This window comes from Meriones unguiculatus, chromosome 7 (assembly GCF_030254825.1).
Source record: "Meriones unguiculatus strain TT.TT164.6M chromosome 7, Bangor_MerUng_6.1, whole genome shotgun sequence".
Lineage (NCBI taxonomy): Eukaryota > Metazoa > Chordata > Mammalia > Rodentia > Muridae > Meriones > Meriones unguiculatus.
Genome location: NC_083355.1, coordinates 115,446,059 through 115,466,674, shown reverse-complemented (window position 1 = coordinate 115,466,674; position 20,616 = coordinate 115,446,059). Strand labels below are relative to the sequence as shown.

Sequence of the window (20,616 nt, the reverse complement as noted above, 5' to 3'; positions counted from 1 at the left end):
TTTGCACCCCTAATCCCGGCTGTCCGTCATCAGCCAGTCCTTCTCCCCAGCTGCCCATTGCTATGGACATGATTGGTCCAGCTCCTACCCCGGCTCCTCTCCAGCTTCCAGGAACTCAGCCTGAAACCTTGGGCCTTCTGCACCTCTCTCCTCACTCACAGCAATGGGATCCATGCAGTGTGTCTCCTTGGCTGTCATCCCCAACAGCTGCAGCAGCCATTTCTATCCCCTCTGTTTATCCTCAACAGCCACAGGGAACATGGCTTCTCAGCTGCTTGCTTTCTCTGAGTCCTGCATGCCTGCAGTGGCCCTCACTGTGAAGCCCACCTGCCACATACCCACAGGAGCTTTTACCCTGATGGGGACAAGCTTTCCCAGAGGGAGCAAAGTGGGCCTTGGGTCAGGTCTCAGCAAACATATAGCAGGGTCAAAGGTCAACTCTATGCCCAGTTAGCAAGATTTTTCTGCTTTATCCTACTCTACCCCCCCAACTTCTTGGGGGTCTCCTCAGCTTCTGTGGGAATCATGCTGTGCCCTTGCCCCAGCTGCTCTCCACTTCTCACATCCACTTGACCTTCTAAAGAGGAGCTTGTCCCTTCATGACTGCCTACACTGTCCCCTGGGCAGCCGTGAGGGGCAGGCTGGGGAGGGGACGACTGGCTGGTTGGCACACTCACAGACCTGGCTGTGAGCCCCACGGTGTGAGCAGGGATGCTCATTGCACTGGAACCCTTCATACGGGGCGCGGGGCACAGCTTACCCAACAGGCCTGTCACCCAGCAGGCAGACCTTGAGGATGGGGAATGTCTGCCATCTCGGTTTGCTCAGGACAGCCACAGAGCAAGGAGCTGGCCAACGGTGAGGAAGGAAACAGGGCAATACTTACAGCTGTGGGCTGGGAAGAGAGAGGAGGAAGAGAGGAGGGAGGGAGGCAGAACGGTGGGACTCTATCAGAGAAAGCATTTGCCCTCGGTCAAGGGCAGAGGCCTCCTGACTTTCCCACCTCTTAACATAGTTGCACTGGGGACCTGGTTTACAACACAGAAGCCCCAAGGGACATGTTTCAGCCACAGCAGTGTCCTTGGAGAAAAGGCAAGCTGCTGACGGTAGGGCCTGTTAGATGCCATGATGGAGAAAGTTACAGAATCACCTGCTACCCAAGAGCCACGGGACAGGGAATGGGTCTAAGCGTGGGACAGCTTCAGCTTTCAGGTCTACCAGCCTGCTGTCTCGCTTCTCTCCTCCCAGGGGCTTGTCGCATAGCTCAGGGTGGCCTTGAACTCACGGCAATGCCCCTACCTTAGCCAGCTGAATGCTGGTCCATATGTCACTACAATGGCCTGCCTGCTGTTTCTTACCCCAGTTCACCGGGGTCAGGGAGTCAGTGTCACCTTTGTACGCCTGAACTAACACACGAGCAGAATAGCTTCATCCCCCTCAGGTCTGAGGCATGAGTCCACGCTCCCGTCTCAGGGGGTGAGGCCCCGAGGACCTCTGAGCCTCTTCTGCTCACGAGCAACACGTTCCTCCTGAATTCTCCTCAGTACCATCTGGACTTTTTGGCTGGGTCCCTGTGCATACACGACTTCTGAGCACTGGGAAGTGGGGTCAGCCTGGACTAGAGCCCCCTTGGGCACTCCAGCTAGGAGAGGAAGCTGCAGGAAGCCCTCTCCCTACATCTCTTCCCTGGGGTGAAGGAGTAGCTGGGGAGGGGGCTCCCGAAGGCCACTCCCTTGGCCACAGCCTCCATCACATGACTGTGCTTCGGCCCTCCCACTCCGGGCCGCGGCTGAGAGCTGCTGTGGATCTCCTAGGTGCTGGTTTACTCTGCAAGACAGTGCTGCCTTGAGGTGGTGCAGGGGCGCTTGGGGTCCCAGCTGGCAGGCTGGCGTAAACATGTTTTGAAGTCTGGGTTACAAAAATGCTTGCATGCCCTGAGATGTCTGTCCTCTCTCTGAACACGAGAGCCTTATCTACCTCTTGGGACTGCTTAGCTGGCCTAGGGGTATAGAGCAATAGGAGCCCCCTCTCCCCATATGCCTGTGTGTGTGTGTGTGTGTGTGTGTGTGTGTGTGTGTGCGTGCGTGCCTGCTTGGGTCTGCTCAGAGCACCCAGGTGAGAAAGACCAGCCTAAAGTCCCTCAGCCGCTGCCCAGGCAGGGTGAAGGAGGCTCAGAGGAGCCAAGAGGGCTGACGGCTGAGTGTGCTCACACTTGCCCTGTGTGTGGGGTGGGGTGGGGGGGAGTGTGTAACAATGGACTGGCTCTCTGCTGGACAGAGGTGGGAGGAAGGGCCTGCACGGAGGCTGGATGCAGCCTAGGCCCTGGCTGAGCTTCTAAGGCGTTCTGGGAAGAGAGCCTGTGAATGGAATTTGGAGATCCTGTTTCAGCGCGGAGATTCTTACCTCTGATAATGTGGAATGAAGTTGTTCCAGGGTCTAGGTGTGGCAGCGTTGATTAGTGGGGCACTTTTAATCCCACTTGGGAGGCAGAGGCAGGTGGATCTCTGTGAGTTGGAGGCCAGCCTGGTCTAAGAAGCCAGGGCTACACACAGAGAAACCCTGTCTCAAAAAAAAAGTGCTTTGGAATGGACTACTATACCCCTCAAAGTCAGGACCTTAAGCTCCCCAAGCTGCAGGTTCCACCGTGAAAGGCTAGGGGCAGTCCTCCTGAGTGAAAAACAGCCTGAAATGCCAGCCAGCTTCATTCACAGTGTACCTCTCTTGAAACCACCTACTTTTTGTTGTTTTGAGACAGGGTTTGTCTGGGTAGTTCAGGCTATCCTGGAACTCACTGTGTAGACCAGGCTGGCCTCAACTCAGAAATCCACCTGCCTCTGCCTCCTGAGCGCTGGGATTCAAGGCGTGCACATCACGCTGGATTTGAGTAACTACTTAAATCCTTTTAGCAGGGATTTCCCACTGAGATGACTGAGTAGGGATCAAAATTCTGCCCCTCCGTCCTTCTCCTGTGTTGGTGGTGAAGTCACGGTAAAAGCGTCTAGCCCAGGAGAACACACAACAGGCGCTGTAAATAGCTCTTATCCACGCACCCATCCTATAAGGTGGGAGCCGGGCTAGCCATGCTAGGGCCCTGGCAGGGCAGAACAAGGTGCCCTTTAGGGGCCCCGTCCTATTCTAGGCCTTCACACACGCATATGGGATAACAGCTGGATGTTTCCCCAAGGTCACTGAGGGCCAGAGCAAGGGAGGCTCCGAACGTGACTCTTGCTCCAGAGAAAACAGCCGCACGCCCGGGAGCCTATCGCTGTCGCCCAGAGCTTGCACCGCACAGACCCAGCTCCGGGAGCCTGCCAGGACTCGCCCCGCCCCGCCATGCCCCGCCCCCAAGCTCCGCCCCGTCCTCGGCTCCTCTCACCCCCCCCACCCGGGGCCCTCAAGTTTCTCCGAAGTTTTCCGCGGGTCCCGCTGAGAGCCCCGCCCCCCGGCCCGTGACGCAACAATGGTGCAGCGCGGCGACCAATGGGTAGCAGCGGGGGCCGGCGGCGTGAGCCAATGGCGGCGGCGGCCCGTCCCGCGGTCCTGCCCGGCCCCGGCCGCACTGCGCCGCCCGCCGCCCGCCCCTCGGCGGCACCGGCACCGGCGCCCGGAGACACGGTCGCGGCGGCTCAGAGTGCGGCGGGCGGCGGCGGCAGCGGCTCTCCCCGCTCCCGGCGTCCTGGGATCCCGACCTGCTCGCCCGTGCATGGACGGCCGTGCGCGCTCCGGCCCGCCACAGGGACAGGGTCGCGCGTCTGGGTGAGCCGCCCGCCCCGAGCGTCCCCGAGCGTCCCCGTGCGCAGGTGCAGCCCCTGATCCCGGCCCCCGGTCCGCAGGCAGTCGGGCGCGCCCCGCAGCCGCCGCGGCCGAGGTCGGTCGGTCCTTGCCGGGAGGGGTCAGGGAGGATCTGGCCGGCGGCCCAACCTCCAGTCACGGAGCCGCGGCCGTGACTCTGCCCAGTGACGTGGGGCGGCCGAACTTTACGTAACCCGCCCGGCACCCCACGCGTGCCCACACGGTGCACCTTGGGCGCGGGGGCCCAGGCATGGGAAGGCGTTGTAGTCATGGCATCCCCCCAGAGGGGTGGGCTGCCGCAGCCCACTCCATAATGCCCACCTCTGGAGCCCAGTTCCAGCGGATGGTCATGACACACTGTGTGTGGACACGATCCACTCACCGTCCCAGGTCCCTTGTGACCTATGGCTTACCCTTGCCCGAGGCAGTAGGGCGCCTGGGCCGGCTATGCCAAGGGTGAGTGGCCAGGGGTCAGGTTGAGGCTTGGGGCCTAAGGGTAGACAAAGGGTTTAAACTGGGGTCATTGGTCTCCGGAATGGGCCCCAAACAACGCAGGAGACCTAGGCTCTTTCCTGACTCAGCCCGCCTTGGTGACTGACCTTGGACTAGCTTGTCCCCCGTTGAAAACTGGGATGGCAGTACCGGCCCCACCGGATGGCCGTGGAGTGGACTGCAGATGGAGTATGCTCCAAAACCCTCTGTTGACTTCACCTTTTCTCTCCTTCCAGGGGCTTCGGCAGCGAAATTGCTTGTGGATGAAGGAGAGAGGGCCACTCCCCCACTGTCGCTGCGGGACGACGTGCCAGCCCCCGGCCAGCACTTTCTTGCTGATGAGGAAGCTGGGTTTTGGTGCCGTAAAGTGAATTACCTGGCTCCGCAGAACCCAGGACCGCCTGCAGGAACCGGGTAGGTCTGAGGGAGTTATGCCCACGACCCTCCTGGAAAGCAGCCTCCGAGTACCCCAACCTCTGACTCGGGGGGCTGAGGAGGATGATTTGGCTCAGCTCCTGCTGTGGGCCCGAGTCTTCTCGGGTGTCACATGGATTCCTCTTTCTTTGCGGTTGGAGGGACCTTACTCGGGTGTGCACGGAGGCCTCGAAGGTCCCGGGGCTGCAGAAGGTTGGGAGACTGCTGGCTCCAGTAGGCCCAGCCTTCTCTAGCAGAAGCGAGAGAGGGGGTGCAGATGAGAAATTCAAGCATGGTTCTGGGCTTAGGAGAGAACAGAGCTAGGGACAGTGACTGACTGGCAGAGCCAAAGCAGGTGATGGGAAAAAGGGCCTCAGGCAGAGGGATCAAAGGCCCAAAGCGTGTGTGAGGAGGGATACCATTTCTCAGGCCGAGGGAGTCGTGGCCAAAGCCTTCACTTGCTCCAACTTCGCCTCACAGGTTGGTCTGGGTGGCGTGACCCATGTCTTGAGGTCAGGAGACTCCCCGAGGCCAGCATGCCGTGGGACGCCAGGCCCGGCCGCAGCGCCAATGGCGCGCCCGAGGGCGCAGGCGCGGCCCGCTTGCGGGTGCAGAAGCAGTGCCGGAAGTCGTCGTTCGCCTTCTACCAGGCGGTGCGAGACCTGCTGCCGGTGTGGCTGCTGGAGGACATGCGTGCCAGCGAAGCCTTCCACTGGGATGAGCGTGGGCGCGCCGCCGCCTATTCGCCATCGGAGGCCCTGCTCTACGCGCTGGTGCACGACCACCAGGCCTACGCTCACTACCTGCTGGCCACCTTCCCGCGGCGCGCGCTCGCCCCGCCCAGCGCGGGCTTCCGCTGCTGCGCGGCGCCCGGGCCGCACGTGGCGCTGGCGGTGCGCTACAACCGCGTGGGCATCCTGCGCCGCATCCTGCGGACTGTGCGCGACTTTCCAGTCGAGGAGCGTGCCCGCCTCCTGGACCGGCGAGGCTGTAGCCGCGTGGAGGGCGGTGGCACGTCGCTGCACGTGGCCTGTGAGCTCGCACGCCCCGAGTGCCTCTTCCTGCTGCTTGGCCATGGCGCCTCCCCGTGCCTGCGAGACGGTGGTGGCTTTACACCGTTGGAGCTGCTGCTGCGCCAGCTGGGCCAGGATGCCGGCCCAGCCCCTTCTGCCGCCGAGGCCTCCTCTGCCCCCGTTAACGCTGCCACCGCCAGCGCCGCGTCACCCGGGGAGGTGTGTCAGCGCCGCCTGCTGCTGCTTGACCTGCTGGCGCTGTATACCCCAGGAGGGGCCACAGGCCCAGCTCGATGTGAACTGCTGGGAGACCGGCTACGCTGGCAGCGGCTGCTGGGTGAGGACAAGTTCCAGTGGCTAGCAGGCCTCGCGCCGCCCTCCCTCTTTGTCCGTGCCATGCAGGTGCTGGTCACCACCATCTCACCTGGCCGCTTCCCCGAGGCCTTGGATGAGCTGCCTCTGCCACCATTTTTGCAGCCATTGGACCTCACAGGCAAGGGCTAGACTTGGGGGCATTCTGGTACTGTATTTGGGGACAGAAGTATTTTTGAGAGCGTTGTACCTGGCACTTTACATATATGGCTCTCTGTACTGAGGACTGCCTAGTCTATTGCCTACATTTGGGGTAGGGCTGCCAGGTCAAGGCAGGCTGTGAGAGCCTCGGCTCGACAGGCTCCTGCCCAAGTGCGCTAGCTCCCTGCTCAGCCAAGGATAAGGGTGAGGACCTGGAGTCCTGGGGGAGGTGACAGCTGAGCCAAGCAGGAGAGGAGCGGGAGCAGAGGGTGGGGACTGACATGACCAAGAGGACAGAATGTGCTGAGGCCAAGAGGACAAGCCTGTGCAGCTCTGACTGGCCCTCCTGTGCTGTGAGCCTCATAAATGGCCCATGGAGTTGGACTTGATCCTGTGTCCAGGAGGACAACCAGGGCCTGGCAGGCAGCTATGGCAGGAGTTGAGCAGTAGGAACCAGACTTTTCGTCACCACCTCACACTGAATCATTGGTTTCCTACCCAGGCCTGGTACTGGCCCTATTAACCCCTTTTACCCTCAGTCAGGATTAGCAGGTGCTAGCCCTGGGCTTCTGCACCTTCGCCACGGCTTTGGGGCCCCTGCATCATGGCTCCTCATCAGGACCAGGTGTGCCTGCCAGGCCTCCTGCCCAGCCCCAGCTTGTTCATGAGTGCACCCTCATCCCTCATCCTTCAGGAGAAATGGAGCCCTGGCTGCAAAGCTGGGTTCACCCCCAGAGGAACTTCAGACTGGGAGGAGGGCCGGAGCCTGCCCAGGGATTTTTGCTGGGCTGTGAAATTCAACCTTTGTGGCACAGGCTTGTAGGCCATGATGTGCTGCCAGGAGCAGAGGCTAGCACTCTGCTCAAGGGGCACCTGCTGCTCAATGCTCCTGAGTGCAGCATGCCTGGAGGTGGAAAAGTCCAGGGTGCTGGGCCACAGGAGGGAGGGCAGGGGAAGCCTGGAGAGCAGGAAGGGCCTTAACCCTGGCCATCTCTGTCTTGGGCCCTGGTGTTACTGAAAGGGGATTTTAGGCCATTTCCTAGGCCAGGTACTGGCCCTATGTCTGGAGACTCTACTTCCCTTCTGCCTGAGCAGCCTTTCTGAGTCCGGGCACTTGTGGGTGATGGACATTCATATCTTCTCAGCCCCAACTTTGGCCCATTCAAGATCAGTCCCCCTGGAATTCTGGGAGGTCCCAGGCCCAGATGAAGGATGCCACTGGTGGTGGCAATTCCTTACTTGCCACCTTGAAAGCTGGCTTCCTGCTGGGAATTTTGGCATCCCAGCATGGCTCCCTCGCTCAGTGCCCTTTGGAGTCTGTGGGTGCAGGGCTAGGACCTTCTCTGTCTCCTCTAGGAGACACTGTAGCTTTACTAACAACCTCCATAGAGCTGCCTGGCCTGGAGGAGGGTTAGTGTGCTACTGAGGCCTTGTGGCCATTAGGGTGGAAGCAGAGGGGACCTTGTGGGAGGAAATGGCGCTACAGAGGGGGGACCCAGCCTGGAAAAGGTTCAGAGGAACATCAGACAAAGAGGGGTGTCGTGGCTCATGGTGACAAGCTCAGAAGTGTCATGGTATCCCCACCGATGGGGATTGCTTCGTTGCTGAGTGGCCCCCTCTGCCCTTGTGCCTTGGGTGGATACAAAGGCAGGAACACTTACCAGGACACTGATTTTTGTGGGGCCTCCTACTAGGAGGTGGAAGGAGACAGGCCCACTGGGAGAAGCCTTGCCCGGGACCTCAGAGGAAGACATGATTCCTGCCCATCGCTCTATACTGTCCTGGGGTGCCTGGTATAAGCCTGCACCTCAGGAAGCAGAGGGCCTGGAGAGGTGGCACTGGCTGATAAGCACTTGGGTGGTTGTTTCTGAGAGAGGAAGGGTGGGTGGCCTCAGTGGGTGGCTTATCTGTCCCCTGGGCCCTCCAGTCCAGGAAGGGCTGTGGTGCCACCTGACACATCGCCACCGTGGTCATAAGCCTGCAGGACTGAGCAGACCTGGAAGAGGACGAGAGCCTTCCAGGCCCCATGCCCACATCCGCTATCAGCTAGTGGTAGGTGACCTTGGTGCCTCCAACACATACAAACAAGCCTTGTTCTTCTCCTGGTTAATTTTTTACTTGCTCCCATCAAATGTCAAATGAATGCGTCCCAGGAGATCTGTACTGTACCCCAGTTAAAGAATCCATGAGCCAAAATTTCTGGACCCTGATGCCTATTAGGAAAGACAGTGAAACAGCCACTGTCCTGTGCTGGTGGTATGGCCTGCTGCGGCTCCCGCATCTAGAGCTTTCCATAGGCTCTATCTATCTGCTTTGATCTTGGCTTCATTTCTTTACTAGCCTCAGCATGGACAGCAGTTCTGTACATTACCCCAAATTGTATCCACATGAGGTGGCTCCCTAGGAGACAGGAAGAACACAGGCTAAGGCTCCACCATGCTGGAGCCTGTTCCAATAACGGCGTACTACCACAGTGATGCTTGTCTGTGATCCCAGCACACAGAGGACCAAGAAGCTGCAGACATGGGCCAGGGGCTGCAGACATGGCTCAGTGCTTAAGGGTACTGGCTGTTCTTCCAGACCCAGGTTCAGTTTCCAGCACCTTGGTAGTGGCTTAGAACAGTCTATATTTCCAGGGGATCTGACACTCTCTTCTGACCACTTGGCCAACAGGCATGCATGTGGTACAGACTTACATGCAGGCAAAACACACACGAACATAAATCTTAGGAAAAAAGTTAATGACAGAACTCAATATAGTTGAGAGGGCAGCACTTGCCGAGCAGCTCCAAAGCCTTGGGTTTGATCACGAGCACTAAATAAAACGGCATGGTGGTGCACACCGGTACTCCCAGCACTCATCAAGTAGAGGCAAGCAAGGAGTTCAAGGCTGTCCTTGGCCATGGAGCCAGTTTGAAGTCAGCTTGGGCTATGTGAGACTACCTCAAAACATCAAGGTTAGCCTAGGTTACATGAATTCTAGGCTACTCCTGACCCTGCCTCTGTTTCTAATTGGTACTGGTGTCCTCCCACACCCGCTTTGATGACTGGCTGACTGTAAAAGCCTGAGATGACTGCATGATAAAACTCAAAAGGCAGCAGTCTGTAGCTTGAGGAGTTATGACTCATGTCTACACGGGTGTAACCACTGTCCCAGTCTAGGGAGCAGTATGAGTTTCTACTGCCGGTGCTGCGTAGTCATCTCTTTTATCAAGTCCAGGACTGTCTGATGGTGCAGTGGGTAAAGGTGCTTGCCACCCAAGTCTGGAGTCCCGAGTTCAATCCCTGCAGCCCATGTAATGGGGGAAGGACAGGACTGGCTCCACAAAGCGGTTCTCCCACTTCCACACTTGTCCTATGGCATGCACATCCACATACATGCATACAAACATACAAATGACTAGAGTCCAGCATCGAACACTGGGACTGTGAGAAGTCCAGGCCTGAGCATGGTTGGGCTCCTACAAGGAAGGCACTGGTCACACTGCTGTCAGAGGGGCCACTAGCCACCTGGCCCTTGTTCCTGTTATCTTGAAGCATTCTTACAGATTTTTCCTTTCCTTTTGGCGATGCTGGGAGACTGAACCACACTAAGCAGGTGTTATACTGCCCATCCCCAAGCCCTGAGAACCGGTGTTTTTAAGACCACCACAGCAGGGACTGCAGAAATGGTTCAGTGGTTAAGAGCACTGCTTGTTCTTCCAAAGGACCTGGGTTCAGTTCCCAGCACCCACACTGCCGTTCACAACCGTCTGTAATTCCAGTTCCAGGGGACCTGGTACTCCCTTACAAAAATAACTGTAGGCAAAGCACCAATGCACTTAAAAATTAAAAAATAATAATTAAAAGATCACTATGGTATAAGCATTTCCCCGTACTTTATGAAAACGGTTTTTTTTTACATGCTTTTGGTGTTGATTTTGTGATATTTGACTCAAGTACTATTAGCACTGTAAAATTAAGAGAATTGGGTTTCTAAATGCAAGTTTTATTTAGTTTGAAATAAATAATACATTTACATTCAAAGGATAAAAAAGACACAAGGTGGGAAACAATCACTGGCCAGCTGCAGGTCCTAAGTGAGAACCTTCTCTCTGCCCTGCTGAAGGGTGACGTACACACAGCACCCCACCAGGCAATGTCCTCCTCTATCTGTAAACCATACTGTAATGTAGTGACAGGCCAGAAGAATTTCACACAGCCCAAGATCCCCTGTGGACCCCACAGTATAGCCCTGTTGGTATACATCCTGAGGCATCACAGGCATGCGCTCAAGGCACAGACAGCAGCACACTCCCTGTTTAGCTTTCTTTGTTGCCATTGTGGGATTGAAACCAGGGACTGCACGCTGGGCAAGCCCTGGATCACTGTGCCATACACATACAGCTCTGCTTTTGTTCTTGACAGATTTTCGGAGAGGGCATTTTTAGTGTTAGGCTTTTGGACTGAAGAGCCATGAGAGGCTTTCCCAGAGGGCCATGCCTTTGGGGCCTCCCACTGAAGGATGCTTCTGTGAGTTGCCTCTTCACCTCATTTGTCCATCTTTGTGTCAGGTCTGTTCCTACTGGTTTGGACAAGTCACTACAGTGCACATTCAACATGGGTGCCAACCATGTCTCTTTCTCAGTTTAATTACTTTTAAATTTAGCTTTCTTGAGATGGGCTCTTACTGTGTGGTCCAGGCTGGTCTGGAACCCATAGCAATTGTGCCTCAGCTTCCCGAGGGCTAGGGTAGGCATGCTCTGAGTCCACGTAAGGTTTTTGGTCTGTGTTGCAGTGTGCATGCTAGGTCCATCCCTAAGCCACATCCCAGCCCCACACGGGATTTCTGATGTACAGGCTCTACATTTTGAATAAATAAAATCTCCACATGGGTTTTGCATGGCTGCCCCACCATTTGTGCACTTGCCCTCCAGCAGGCAAAGACAGGTTTCTGTGCCGAGTGGAAATGGTAGGCACAGCAGCTGTTGCCTCCTTCCCCCGCAATGCCTATGGAATGCTGTGATACTTACTACAGGCTGCTGCCTGGCTGCTTGGGGTGAGGGCCCAGCCATGGTCTGGGTCATACCTGGCATGCTGGCCCTTGCTGGGGCAACTCCAGGAATCTGTGGCTTGAGCACAGGCCAGCAGCTTCACCCAGCTGGGTCCTGGCTCATGTGCACTGTGTGACTGTGAATAGGGTACCCAACTCACTGAGGCTCACAGACTAACCCTATCTAGAGGGGACACGTAGCTAAGTAACATGGGGTGTCTGTGGGTACTGTCATGATTTTAGGAATTCCCTTGCTCTCCAAGAGAGACAGCCCAGTGGGGATTCTGAAAGTAAGCTGCACTCACAGACTTCTTTGCATGGAGTCTGACGTCCCAGCAGGACATGGTGATGCATACCCATAATCCCAGAATTTTAAAGGTGGAGGCAGGAGGATCAGCAAAGGCTATCCTTGGCTAGCTACATAGTGAACTGAAGGCCAATCTGGGCTACAGAAGACTGACTCAAAACAACAACACAAGCCTACTGTCTTGGGACAGCCCTTCATTCTGCCTTTGGGGCAGAATTCTCTCTAGGGCTGCCAGAAAGTGTCTAGCTGTGCTGCTCTGCTGCAGGGTGGCTGGGCTGGTGGGCTTTCTGCAGGGCAGGAAATGGATCTGCTGCAGTCCTCCCAGCTCACTCATCAAGCTTGATAGTTGGAATAGTCTAATATTTTTCATGATCTCAAAGCACAACTAAAATTTAAAACCAAAAAGAAAATCATACAAAGCTTTGAGACTAAAAGTAGTCTAAAAGTGTCCATTTAACTTGGGTTTAATTGCACTATCGTCCCGTGGGCTTAGGGGAGTGCTGCCATCATGAGGAGCCAGGCAAGGCACACCATTCACAGAAGAGGAACAGCCCAGTGTGGGCTGCCTCTGCTGTCACTGAACTCTGAGAAAAGGAGTTTATAAAATGAAGTCCAGTCAAGGCTCCCAGAAGCTCATTACTGCTGAGACTTGGAGGCCTCTGCTTCATTACTGCTGGGGCCCTGACACATGCTTCATAGAAAACAGACACCAAGTAACTGTTTGGACCAGGTGGACTAAAAAAAGCAGCCCATCTGGAGCAATGACAGGGACCTGGGCGTGGGGGGCTGCAGCAGAGGCAGCAGGCTCAGGGAAGGGCACACCTTGGGCAGCCTGCCCTGAAGCGCAGACGCCTGAGGGAAGAGTGTCACTGTCCCCCCTGCCATGGTGGGACACAGCAACTGTGGGCAGAGGCTCTGTCTCCACCAGCTGCTGGGGAATCAATGTGCTGGCCACTGCAGACACTGTTCTTGAGCTGAGGACATGATAGGCAGTGGCCTCCCCTGCAGAGCTGTAGCCAAGACAAGGAGGGCTTAGCACACACCCCCTGAAGGAACAGAAGACCTTCACTGTTTTTAGAAGATATGCTTATCTTCTACATTTGTGAGATTTGATTCAAAATGAGGTATCTTATTCAGGTTTGTAACACAACAAACAAAAAGGCAATTACCAGATTCATCTTCTGAGGAAGTACCTGGGCTTTAGGGTGCCCACCAACACACTAGTCAAATGTCATTCCAAAGGTGTCTCTAGATTAGCTCAGCACACCTGTGCTGGACTAAATGGACCATTTGGGCACCTGGGTTCCATCTACACCCCTTGGCTGTTGTGTTGACTGAGGTGGGCAGGGGGTGGACAGGAGTGTGGGCAACATGAGGAGGCAAGGGCGTGGATGTTTACCCTGCAAGATCCAGCACCCCATCCTGGACAGGTACTTTCCCCCCTGGAATGTCTGGTTTGGGATGTGCACTGTGGCTTGTATCTCTCGGAGAGAAGTAAGGGACCCTGTAATAAAGTCAACACTGTCACCAAACACATCCAGTGGCTGCAAGTTCTGACCTGCAGGCCCGTTTGGCCTGGGGGTCTGGCATGGAAACACGCTCACCTCTTCCTGGCTTTCGCTCATTCATCTGCCTCTGGTGGTGTCCCTGCTGGCTCACACACCAGGACCTGTAGCTGCTGATGAGAATTTACTGTGGTGCCCAGCTAACTAGTGCATGCAACTGAACAGCAGCCACTATTCCCATTTGGAAGTGACCTGGGCAAGATGTCAAAGCTGCTGCTGCTGCTGCTGCTGCTGCTGCTGCTGCTGCTGCTGCTGCTGCTGCAGCGACAACTCCAGGCACATAGCTGAGGCTGTGAGTTCTGGAATGAGACGGAAACACAAACAGATGAAAGCAAGTGTGGGGTGTGTCCAGCCTGGCAAATGAGACATGTCCTTGAGTGCTCCACTGGAAACAGCAGCATCCAACACAGAGCCCATTTCCTCCTTGACTGGCTCCTTGGGGCTTCCTTCAGATGACCTCCCACTCATCCTCCAGGTCCTCAGGGTGCGAGGTGGCCACTTGGCTGTTCTGAGTGTTGTGTGAATGGCTGAACGTCTTTGTCAGTCGCTGGAGGAGATAGCCGTGGGAGCCCACCGCCCACAGCTCGTCCGATGAGGTCACTGCAAAGATGAGAGCCAATCACAGTCTTGTAAACCATATAGTCTGAGACAAAGGCCATAGGTGGAGATCAGGGCCCTGGATCCAGTCTGGACCTGGTGACATTCTGGCTCAGAGATGACCAAGAGCTGACTGTTTCCCCAACTTGTGTTTTGTTCACTCAATTTATTATTATTATTTTGAAGTAGAGTCTCACACTATAGCCAAGGTTGGCCTGGAACTCACTATGGAACCCAGGTTAGCCTAAGACTCACAATCTACCTTCTCAGTCTTTCAAGTGCTGGGATTACAAGCTTGAGTAGCTGTGCCAGCAGTAGCTCTGAGCAGTGGAGCGACGCTCCTTTTCCTATCAGGTGACTTGCAGAACCCGTGTCTGGATCCCTGGGCCTTGTTCTTGGCTCTGGCTATGGGGATGTGGAGCTGAGTTGGAGCCTCTTCAAATACCCACTCACACCTCCACCCCTGCCCCAACGAGACACCAAGTCTACCATGTCCCAGCACCTGCCTGTGAAACATGACACACTTCCGGGAATTTTCTTCCAGTAGTCCCCAGCAGGATTTTTGTCGGTGATGCCATAGCGGCGGGCGAGGTCCCCATTTGGACAGCGTGCCCACACGGTCCTGGTGCTCAGGGCCAACTGGCAGGCCTGCAATCCTGTGGGCAAACTGGGGATCAGCTCATCTCTGGTATACACAGGACAGTGCTGCTCTTTCCAGACACTGTGACGGCTACCAGGGCTTCTTGTGACACCGTACAGGGCTAGGCACCAAGGGAGAGGGAGCCCCCGAGGAGCTGGCCCAGTCACTGAGAAAGCTGTCCTCCCATATACCCCACAAAGAGCTGGCCTGGGTTTTCCCAGCAGGGAGCACTCTTCGGAACTTTACCAGGCTCCTGCTTCAGGTCATCTCAGACCCAACAGAATACCCAGGACTTCCATGTGGCCCCTGGGTGGGTGACGACAGTGGGCCTGGAAAACCTCAGTTTACCTGTAGGGTTGTCCCTACCTGGCACATGCTCCCAGTCTGTCCCCACGGGCATCTCCTCAGTGATTCCAGTTCGCACGTACACGTTCCACCTGCTGTCTAGGGCCCACAGCATCTGGTCATTGGGGCTAGAATGGACACTGACCAAAGTGACCCCAGCAGGCTGGAAACAGAAAGGGGCAGTCCTCAGAGAAGGACAAGAGGTTGGTGGGCTGGGGGCCCACAAGCGAGCGACTACACAAGGCCAGCTCCACATGAGGCTGGGTGAGCAGAAGGGGAAAGGCTGGTGTGGGCTCCTTGGTGGTTCTGCATCTGACATGTGTATCACAGGAAAGACAGACATTGACCAGGCCATCCTCATAGTGTCACACAAAGACTACAGGATACCCCACCAGATAACCTGACAACTTCAGCTGGCAATGCAGAAAGGCAGAGGTCTAGATGAGGGAGCAGAGATGGACTGCCGCACACAGGACAGCAAAGCCGCACTGCTGCCCAACCCCAGCTGGCTGAGGTGGCAGGGGGCGCTGCATGGTCAGCCTGCCTACAGCCTGCCGCTGGCTATCCTCACACTCACTACGCACAGGGCAGCCTCCTATGGGTAGGGCCCTGATGGCTACCGGGAGGCCTCCTCTTAGCTTTCAGTCCTCCTGTCTGTGTCTTGGCTTCAGTAGTTCCTAAAGTATGGACTATGGGAGATGGACTAGGCTGGATGCGCTGCTCCTCTGTACAGGTCAGCATGCCATGGTGTGCTCTCACTGTTTCACAGGCAAGAGCAGATCCCTCCAAAGTTGTTTACTGTCCCAGGGCAGGCTACTCCACAGAGTAACAAAGCCCCCATGTTTTTGAGGGCAGAGCGAACTAGAGTCCATGTGAATAAACAAAGCCTTGAAGGGTCTGGCTGCCCCCTGTGCTGTCCTCACTTCCTTTCCTGGACTCAGTTATGCTGACTGCAAGCCCTCTTGGTGCCCTAGTTTCCTGGGTTCTGATCAGTTACTCACAGGCATGTGGTTCCTGTTCTGCATCTTGCTTTCCAGGCAGGGATGGATGTGGTTATGGTGCATGCTTCAAGTTACATTCCACTGAGCTCCCGTCATGCTGTTGACATCACACTCTGCTGGCTTGAGTTGCTGGACTCTTGGGGGCACCCTTCATGGAGGGTCACCCATGCCTGAATGTCTACTGAAGCACTCACAACCTGCTGTCCCTCTCTACCGGCCACTCCCCGTGGGAGCTTTCTATAAATCACTGATTGGATGAGCAGAGCACCAAGTTCTCTGTACAGAAGGAATGTGTGTGAGGGTGGAGGGAGTAGAAAGGGAAGGAAGGAGGGGGGCATCTGTGTTATATGGATGGTAAAGAAGGGTTGTCACGGTCTAAGCTGTACAGTATAAGGCCGAAGCCATAGGGACTGTGCATGACCATGCAGTGCCACAGGGACATAAAACAGAGAGCGTAAGAAATTCCAGTTACTTTCAAAAGTCAGCCTTCAGGCCAGCAAGGTCAAGACAGTCTGCCTACTGTAGCCCTGCAGTTAAATGTCCAGGGAGCACCATGGGATCTCCATGCTTGGACCTGCTGCTCATTCCCAGCTTTGTAGTGTAGGTTGTGTCCAAACGGTGTGCCTTAGGGTGTCTCCTCTGAGCAAAACCTTTGCTCTACAGTTTGACCATATGATGCCTATTTCTGTCCCATAGCCTGGAAGCATGAGGTACAGAGTTTGAGGAGGGCTATTCTAGGCCAATCCCCTAATCCTAGAAGGTGAAGGGTGTAAGAGTAGGGAGAGAAGCTGCCTCACCCTGTAACTGGGCAGAGTGAGGAAGGTAGGCTGCTGGACCCCACAGCACTGACACAGAAGCAGAGCACTGGGCCCTGCCTGTCCACACCCATGGAGTGCTGGCTCTCTCCACTATGCTAACCATAACCATGTGTGAGCCTAACAGTTACAAATATGTCAATTGAAGAAAGAGGTAAAAAGCTAAAACTTCGGTTTATTTACTTTTAAAGCTTCATATTAATTTTTAAAAATGAAATGACGAGTGTAACTTGTTGAATAGAGTAAATAGTTCAAGAATAAGGAGCAATGAGGTAGTGCCTAGATAAAGGCACTTGTCGCCAAGCCCAGCCCAGGGCCCACAGGAAGAGGAAGAACTAACCCTGCAGGTTGTGCTCTGACCCCTCCAAGATAATCAAACGTGAAAAGAAGCTTAAAGATTCACAAATGTAGAAACATTAGGGACTTAATAGAGTCTTGGTAAGCTGAGAGAAAATATACCTTTGTGGCTAGACCTCTTTTAAATACAAGTGGGGCAGGATGCTGTGCCCCTAGGATCATCCTGATCACTACAGATGCCCAAAGCCACAGTTCCTTCCTCCTAAGCACCCCTTGCAGGGGCAGCATTCCTCTAGCCACCACCACAAGACTACGGATGAAATCGCCGTGATCTTGACACAGCATCCCTGTGGACGCCTTCCTAAGCTGAGGAGAAAGTCCCAGTGTAGGCTGAAGAAGCTGCTTGGGGCCACAGCAAGGGCTCTCAGTCTTGAACCAACAGGATCACCTGAGCCAGGTGTGGTGGTGCACACCTTTAATCCCAGCCTAGGGAGGCAGATCTCTGAGTTTGAGGCCAGCCTGGGCTCCACAGCCAGTTCCAGAACAGCCAGAGTTACATAGAGAAAGTCTGTTTCGAACCTTCCCCAACAAGGGAGTCCACTGAGCATCAGGTGCAATGTAGGTTCTGCCTTATTTATATTGGGTTAAGTATCACAGACAAGGTCCGGTCCCAGGTTTTTGTTTTTTGGCGTGTTGAGTGTGTATGTGTGTGTTCATGTGTGTGTGCTGCTAGTGACAATCCAGGAGCTTTTGTACACTAAGCAAACTATTCCTGAGCCACATCTTTGATATAGGCGTATGGCAGGTTGGCCTCTAGCTCCTAACCTGCCTCCTGAGAGCTGGAACTTCAAGGTGCAGCACCATGCTCACCACTATACCAAGCATGTGAATTAGCACACTGGGCTTGGAAACTTCCCCTTTGGCATACCCTTACCCACAGGAGGGCTCTGCCTGACTCGCCACCCTTCACCAGTAAGAGAAGAGTGAGCAGAGAGGCTGCTGTCACCTCTTTGCAGGAGGCATAGGCAGACCTCTGTGTATGGGGGTGCAGTCTGTGCATGTCCCCAGCCCTCTCACTGGCAGTTCCCACTAGAGGCCATTTCTCCATGCTGTTATGGGGAACAGGTGCTGCTGGGCAGGCTATGCTGCCAGCCCCAGTGCTTCAGGGCCAAAGAGCTCGAGCCCTTTCTCCTGTGAGCTGTCAGGATGGCTTCAGAGCCTCCATACCCACCACAGGTCAGTCCTTCTGCCAGGCCCCTAGCTCCCTCTGTGCCACTCACCCTCTCCCCCTAGACTGGGCAGGCTCCTAAGAAAGGCAGCCATTCTTACCATTTTCCATTTTCCCTCTCAAACAGCTCCCATGTTTAGGGGTTTTGCTGCTTGAGAAAAGTTTAAAACACACACACACCAAAACAAAAACCAAGTACACCAGAGGAGAGCAAAGCCTGGGGAACCCCAAGCAATAACCAGTGGACAGTACAGTTGTTAGTTGTAGAACAAACAGACTCCCATCTGGATCACACCATGTATTGAGACCCCAACAGGAAAAAAAAAAACCAAAACAACAAAACACAAACAAACAGCATTTGCTAGTTATAAGGGATATGCTTCAGAAAAAAAAAAAAAAAAAAAAGAAACATACTCAGGAATGGGTTTCCTGTACAACTATGATATTTTAGACATTCTGCCTTTCCTGAGCAAGTAGGCAAAGCCAATTGGGACTGCTCACTGCTCACTAAACAGTGAATTTGAGGCTAGCCTGGTCAACAGAGCTAGATCTAGGACAGCCAAAGCTACATAAAGAAACCCTATTGTGAAAACAAACAAGCAAACAAACCCCAAAACAAATGAAGAAAAAGAAAAACACTAAAGCTAGGCCTGATGGCACAGGTCAGTAATCCCAGCAACTTGGGAGGTTAAGTCAGGAGATCATGAGTTCAAAATTGGCCTGGACTACTCTCATGAGTTCTCATTGCCAGATAAGTCCTGGCAATTTAAGAAGATCCTCTCTCAAAACAAACAAACAAACAAACAACAACAACAAAAACATGGAATTAGTGATGACACATGCCTTTAATCCTAGGGAGAGGTAGGTGGATCTCAGAGTTCAAGGCTAGCCTGATCTACAGAGCGAATTCCAGGAAAGCCAGAACAAAAGTAAGGAGGGGAGGGAGGAAGTGTTAGGGCTAACCCCCCCTCTTCCCCAATGGCAGCTGATCTGTCCTAAAGAAAACTGTTTTAAACAGAACTCTTACTGGATAAATAGAAACCTAAAGAGGGTTCCTGTATACCAAGAGCCTCCCTTAAACCATGAGGAACATACCCCACCTGATGGACCTCCCTCAAGCTGCCCCAAAGGTCAACTACCTCTAGCAAGGGCATCTAGTCATGCGGAACAGTCAGTATCAGCTCAAAGACCCCACTCTGCTGACTGTCATAAAATTTGCTTTCCTGATATTTTTCTCCCCACCCTAAGATCTCGGCAGTTTGAGCCCCAATAAACCTTTCTTTATACCCATGGAGTAGTAGTTTCACTGAGCCCTTAGTTGCAGGAAGGAGGAAAAGACTGTTAAAAGAGTAAGATCACACACAAACAGGCAAGCTGGGGACATGAAAGCCACACAGGGACCTGAAGGGAGAAGTCCCTTCGGGGGACTACAAAGATGCTCAGTAGGTACGGATGCTTGTACGCAAGCATGAGGACCTGAGTTCAGAATGCCAGCATTCAAGTAAGAAGCATGGCCGTGTATTCCTATACACACACACAGTGTTAAGGAAGTGGAAACAGGAGACTGCTGGGGCTCGCTGGTTGCCAGACTTGCTGAAAAACCACTAGCTCCATCCAGGTCTAGTGACAGACTGTCTACTGTCTTCTGCTCCCTGTGTGCACAAGATGGCACACTGCACACACACGGAACATACACTAGGTGCCTGTACACACACACACATACACACTCACGCACACACATGGAGTTGGGAGGGATGGAGAGATGATGGGAAGGAGGAAAGGAGGAAGGGATGGAGGAAGGGAGGAGACAAAGGAGCCCAGGCTTGGGAGTCCAAACTGCAAAAGGAAGAATTCGAGCAAGAACAGAAGAAGAAAGAGGAAGGCTACAGCCACCATGGGAATCACTGTGTGGCAACAGGACACCTCCTACGCCAAGGATCGTAGGGCAGAGTGTCATCTATGAGCAGAAGCAGACACAAACAAGGCATGCCTCTGTGCTCTCCAGGAAGAGATCCACTAAGTCTAGAGAGAAGTCAGTGCAGACATGAGGGATCACCTGTCAGTATCCAGAGATGCAAACTTGATCTGAGTCGGATTCGAACACACACAATGGCGGAAGGCGAGAACTGACTCCACAAAGTTGTCCTATGACCTTCACACATGCACCTTGGCACATATGTATACACGTGTGTGCGTGCACACACATACACACAAAACCACCACCACCAACAAAAAACAAAACAGTTACTGCAGTTCTTTTTGTCTGCAAGGATTTCTTTTTCCTTAATGCTCTCCTGCCACACTCCTGCTCAACTTAAACACTGTATAAAACCCAAACTCCTTTTTGGTAGTACTGTTTTCCTTTCTCTTGGGGACAGCTGGGCAGTTCTTACCCTGAGTAAAGCTTTGCCTTTTGACCTCGGAGGGTTCTGGTGATATGCCACGTAGGTGGCAGAGCTGAATGCAGATGTGGGTATGTGTCACCTGATCTGATCCCCTCCTACGGCTCAGGGTCCTAGACTAGTGCAAGGACACCAACTCCAGGAGCCACAAGAGTGGTCATGT

The 20,616-nt window shown here is 54.4% G+C and overlaps 2 protein-coding genes across 9 annotated transcripts in view; one reads left to right on the top strand and one right to left on the bottom strand.

Moving 5' to 3' along the window:
• The first annotated feature begins 3,575 nt into the window (after nucleotides 1–3,575).
• Ankrd9 (ankyrin repeat domain 9) lies at nucleotides 3,576–6,306 on the top strand. Of its 3 annotated transcripts, none has more exons than XM_021645057.2 (3): nucleotides 3,576–3,756; nucleotides 4,521–4,698; nucleotides 5,179–6,306. In XM_021645057.2, the coding sequence occupies exon 3, from the start codon at nucleotides 5,235–5,237 to the stop codon at nucleotides 6,213–6,215; it is 981 nt and encodes a 326-aa protein (XP_021500732.1). In that variant the 5' UTR covers nucleotides 3,576–3,756; nucleotides 4,521–4,698; nucleotides 5,179–5,234; the 3' UTR covers nucleotides 6,216–6,306. The 3 variants fall into 3 exon arrangements, with proteins under 3 accessions (XP_021500732.1, XP_021500733.1, XP_021500735.1); XM_021645058.2 differs by having other exon boundaries at nucleotides 3,576–3,800; XM_021645060.2 differs by lacking the exon at nucleotides 3,576–3,756 and adding an exon at nucleotides 3,994–4,248.
• Nucleotides 6,307–10,191: 3,885 nt separating this feature from the next.
• The window catches only part of Tecpr2 (tectonin beta-propeller repeat containing 2), an 88,379-nt gene continuing 77,954 nt past the window's right edge, over nucleotides 10,192–20,616 (bottom strand). For all 6 annotated transcript variants that reach the window (XM_021645050.2, XM_021645051.2, XM_021645048.2 and 3 more), the window contains 3 exons: nucleotides 14,732–14,873; nucleotides 14,232–14,381; nucleotides 10,192–13,728 (listed from right to left, as the gene is read on the bottom strand). In XM_021645050.2, coding sequence (XP_021500725.1) covers nucleotides 13,577–13,728; nucleotides 14,232–14,381; nucleotides 14,732–14,873 — 444 coding nt within the window. In that variant the 3' untranslated portion in view covers nucleotides 10,192–13,576. The remainder of the gene's footprint in view (nucleotides 13,729–14,231; nucleotides 14,382–14,731; nucleotides 14,874–20,616) is intronic.

What these genes read in the sequence shown, in the direction of transcription:
- Ankrd9 (XM_021645057.2), top strand. Translation starts at nt 5,235, where the DNA reads ATGCCGTGGGACGCCAGGCCCGGCCGCAGCGCCAATGGCGCGCCCGAG.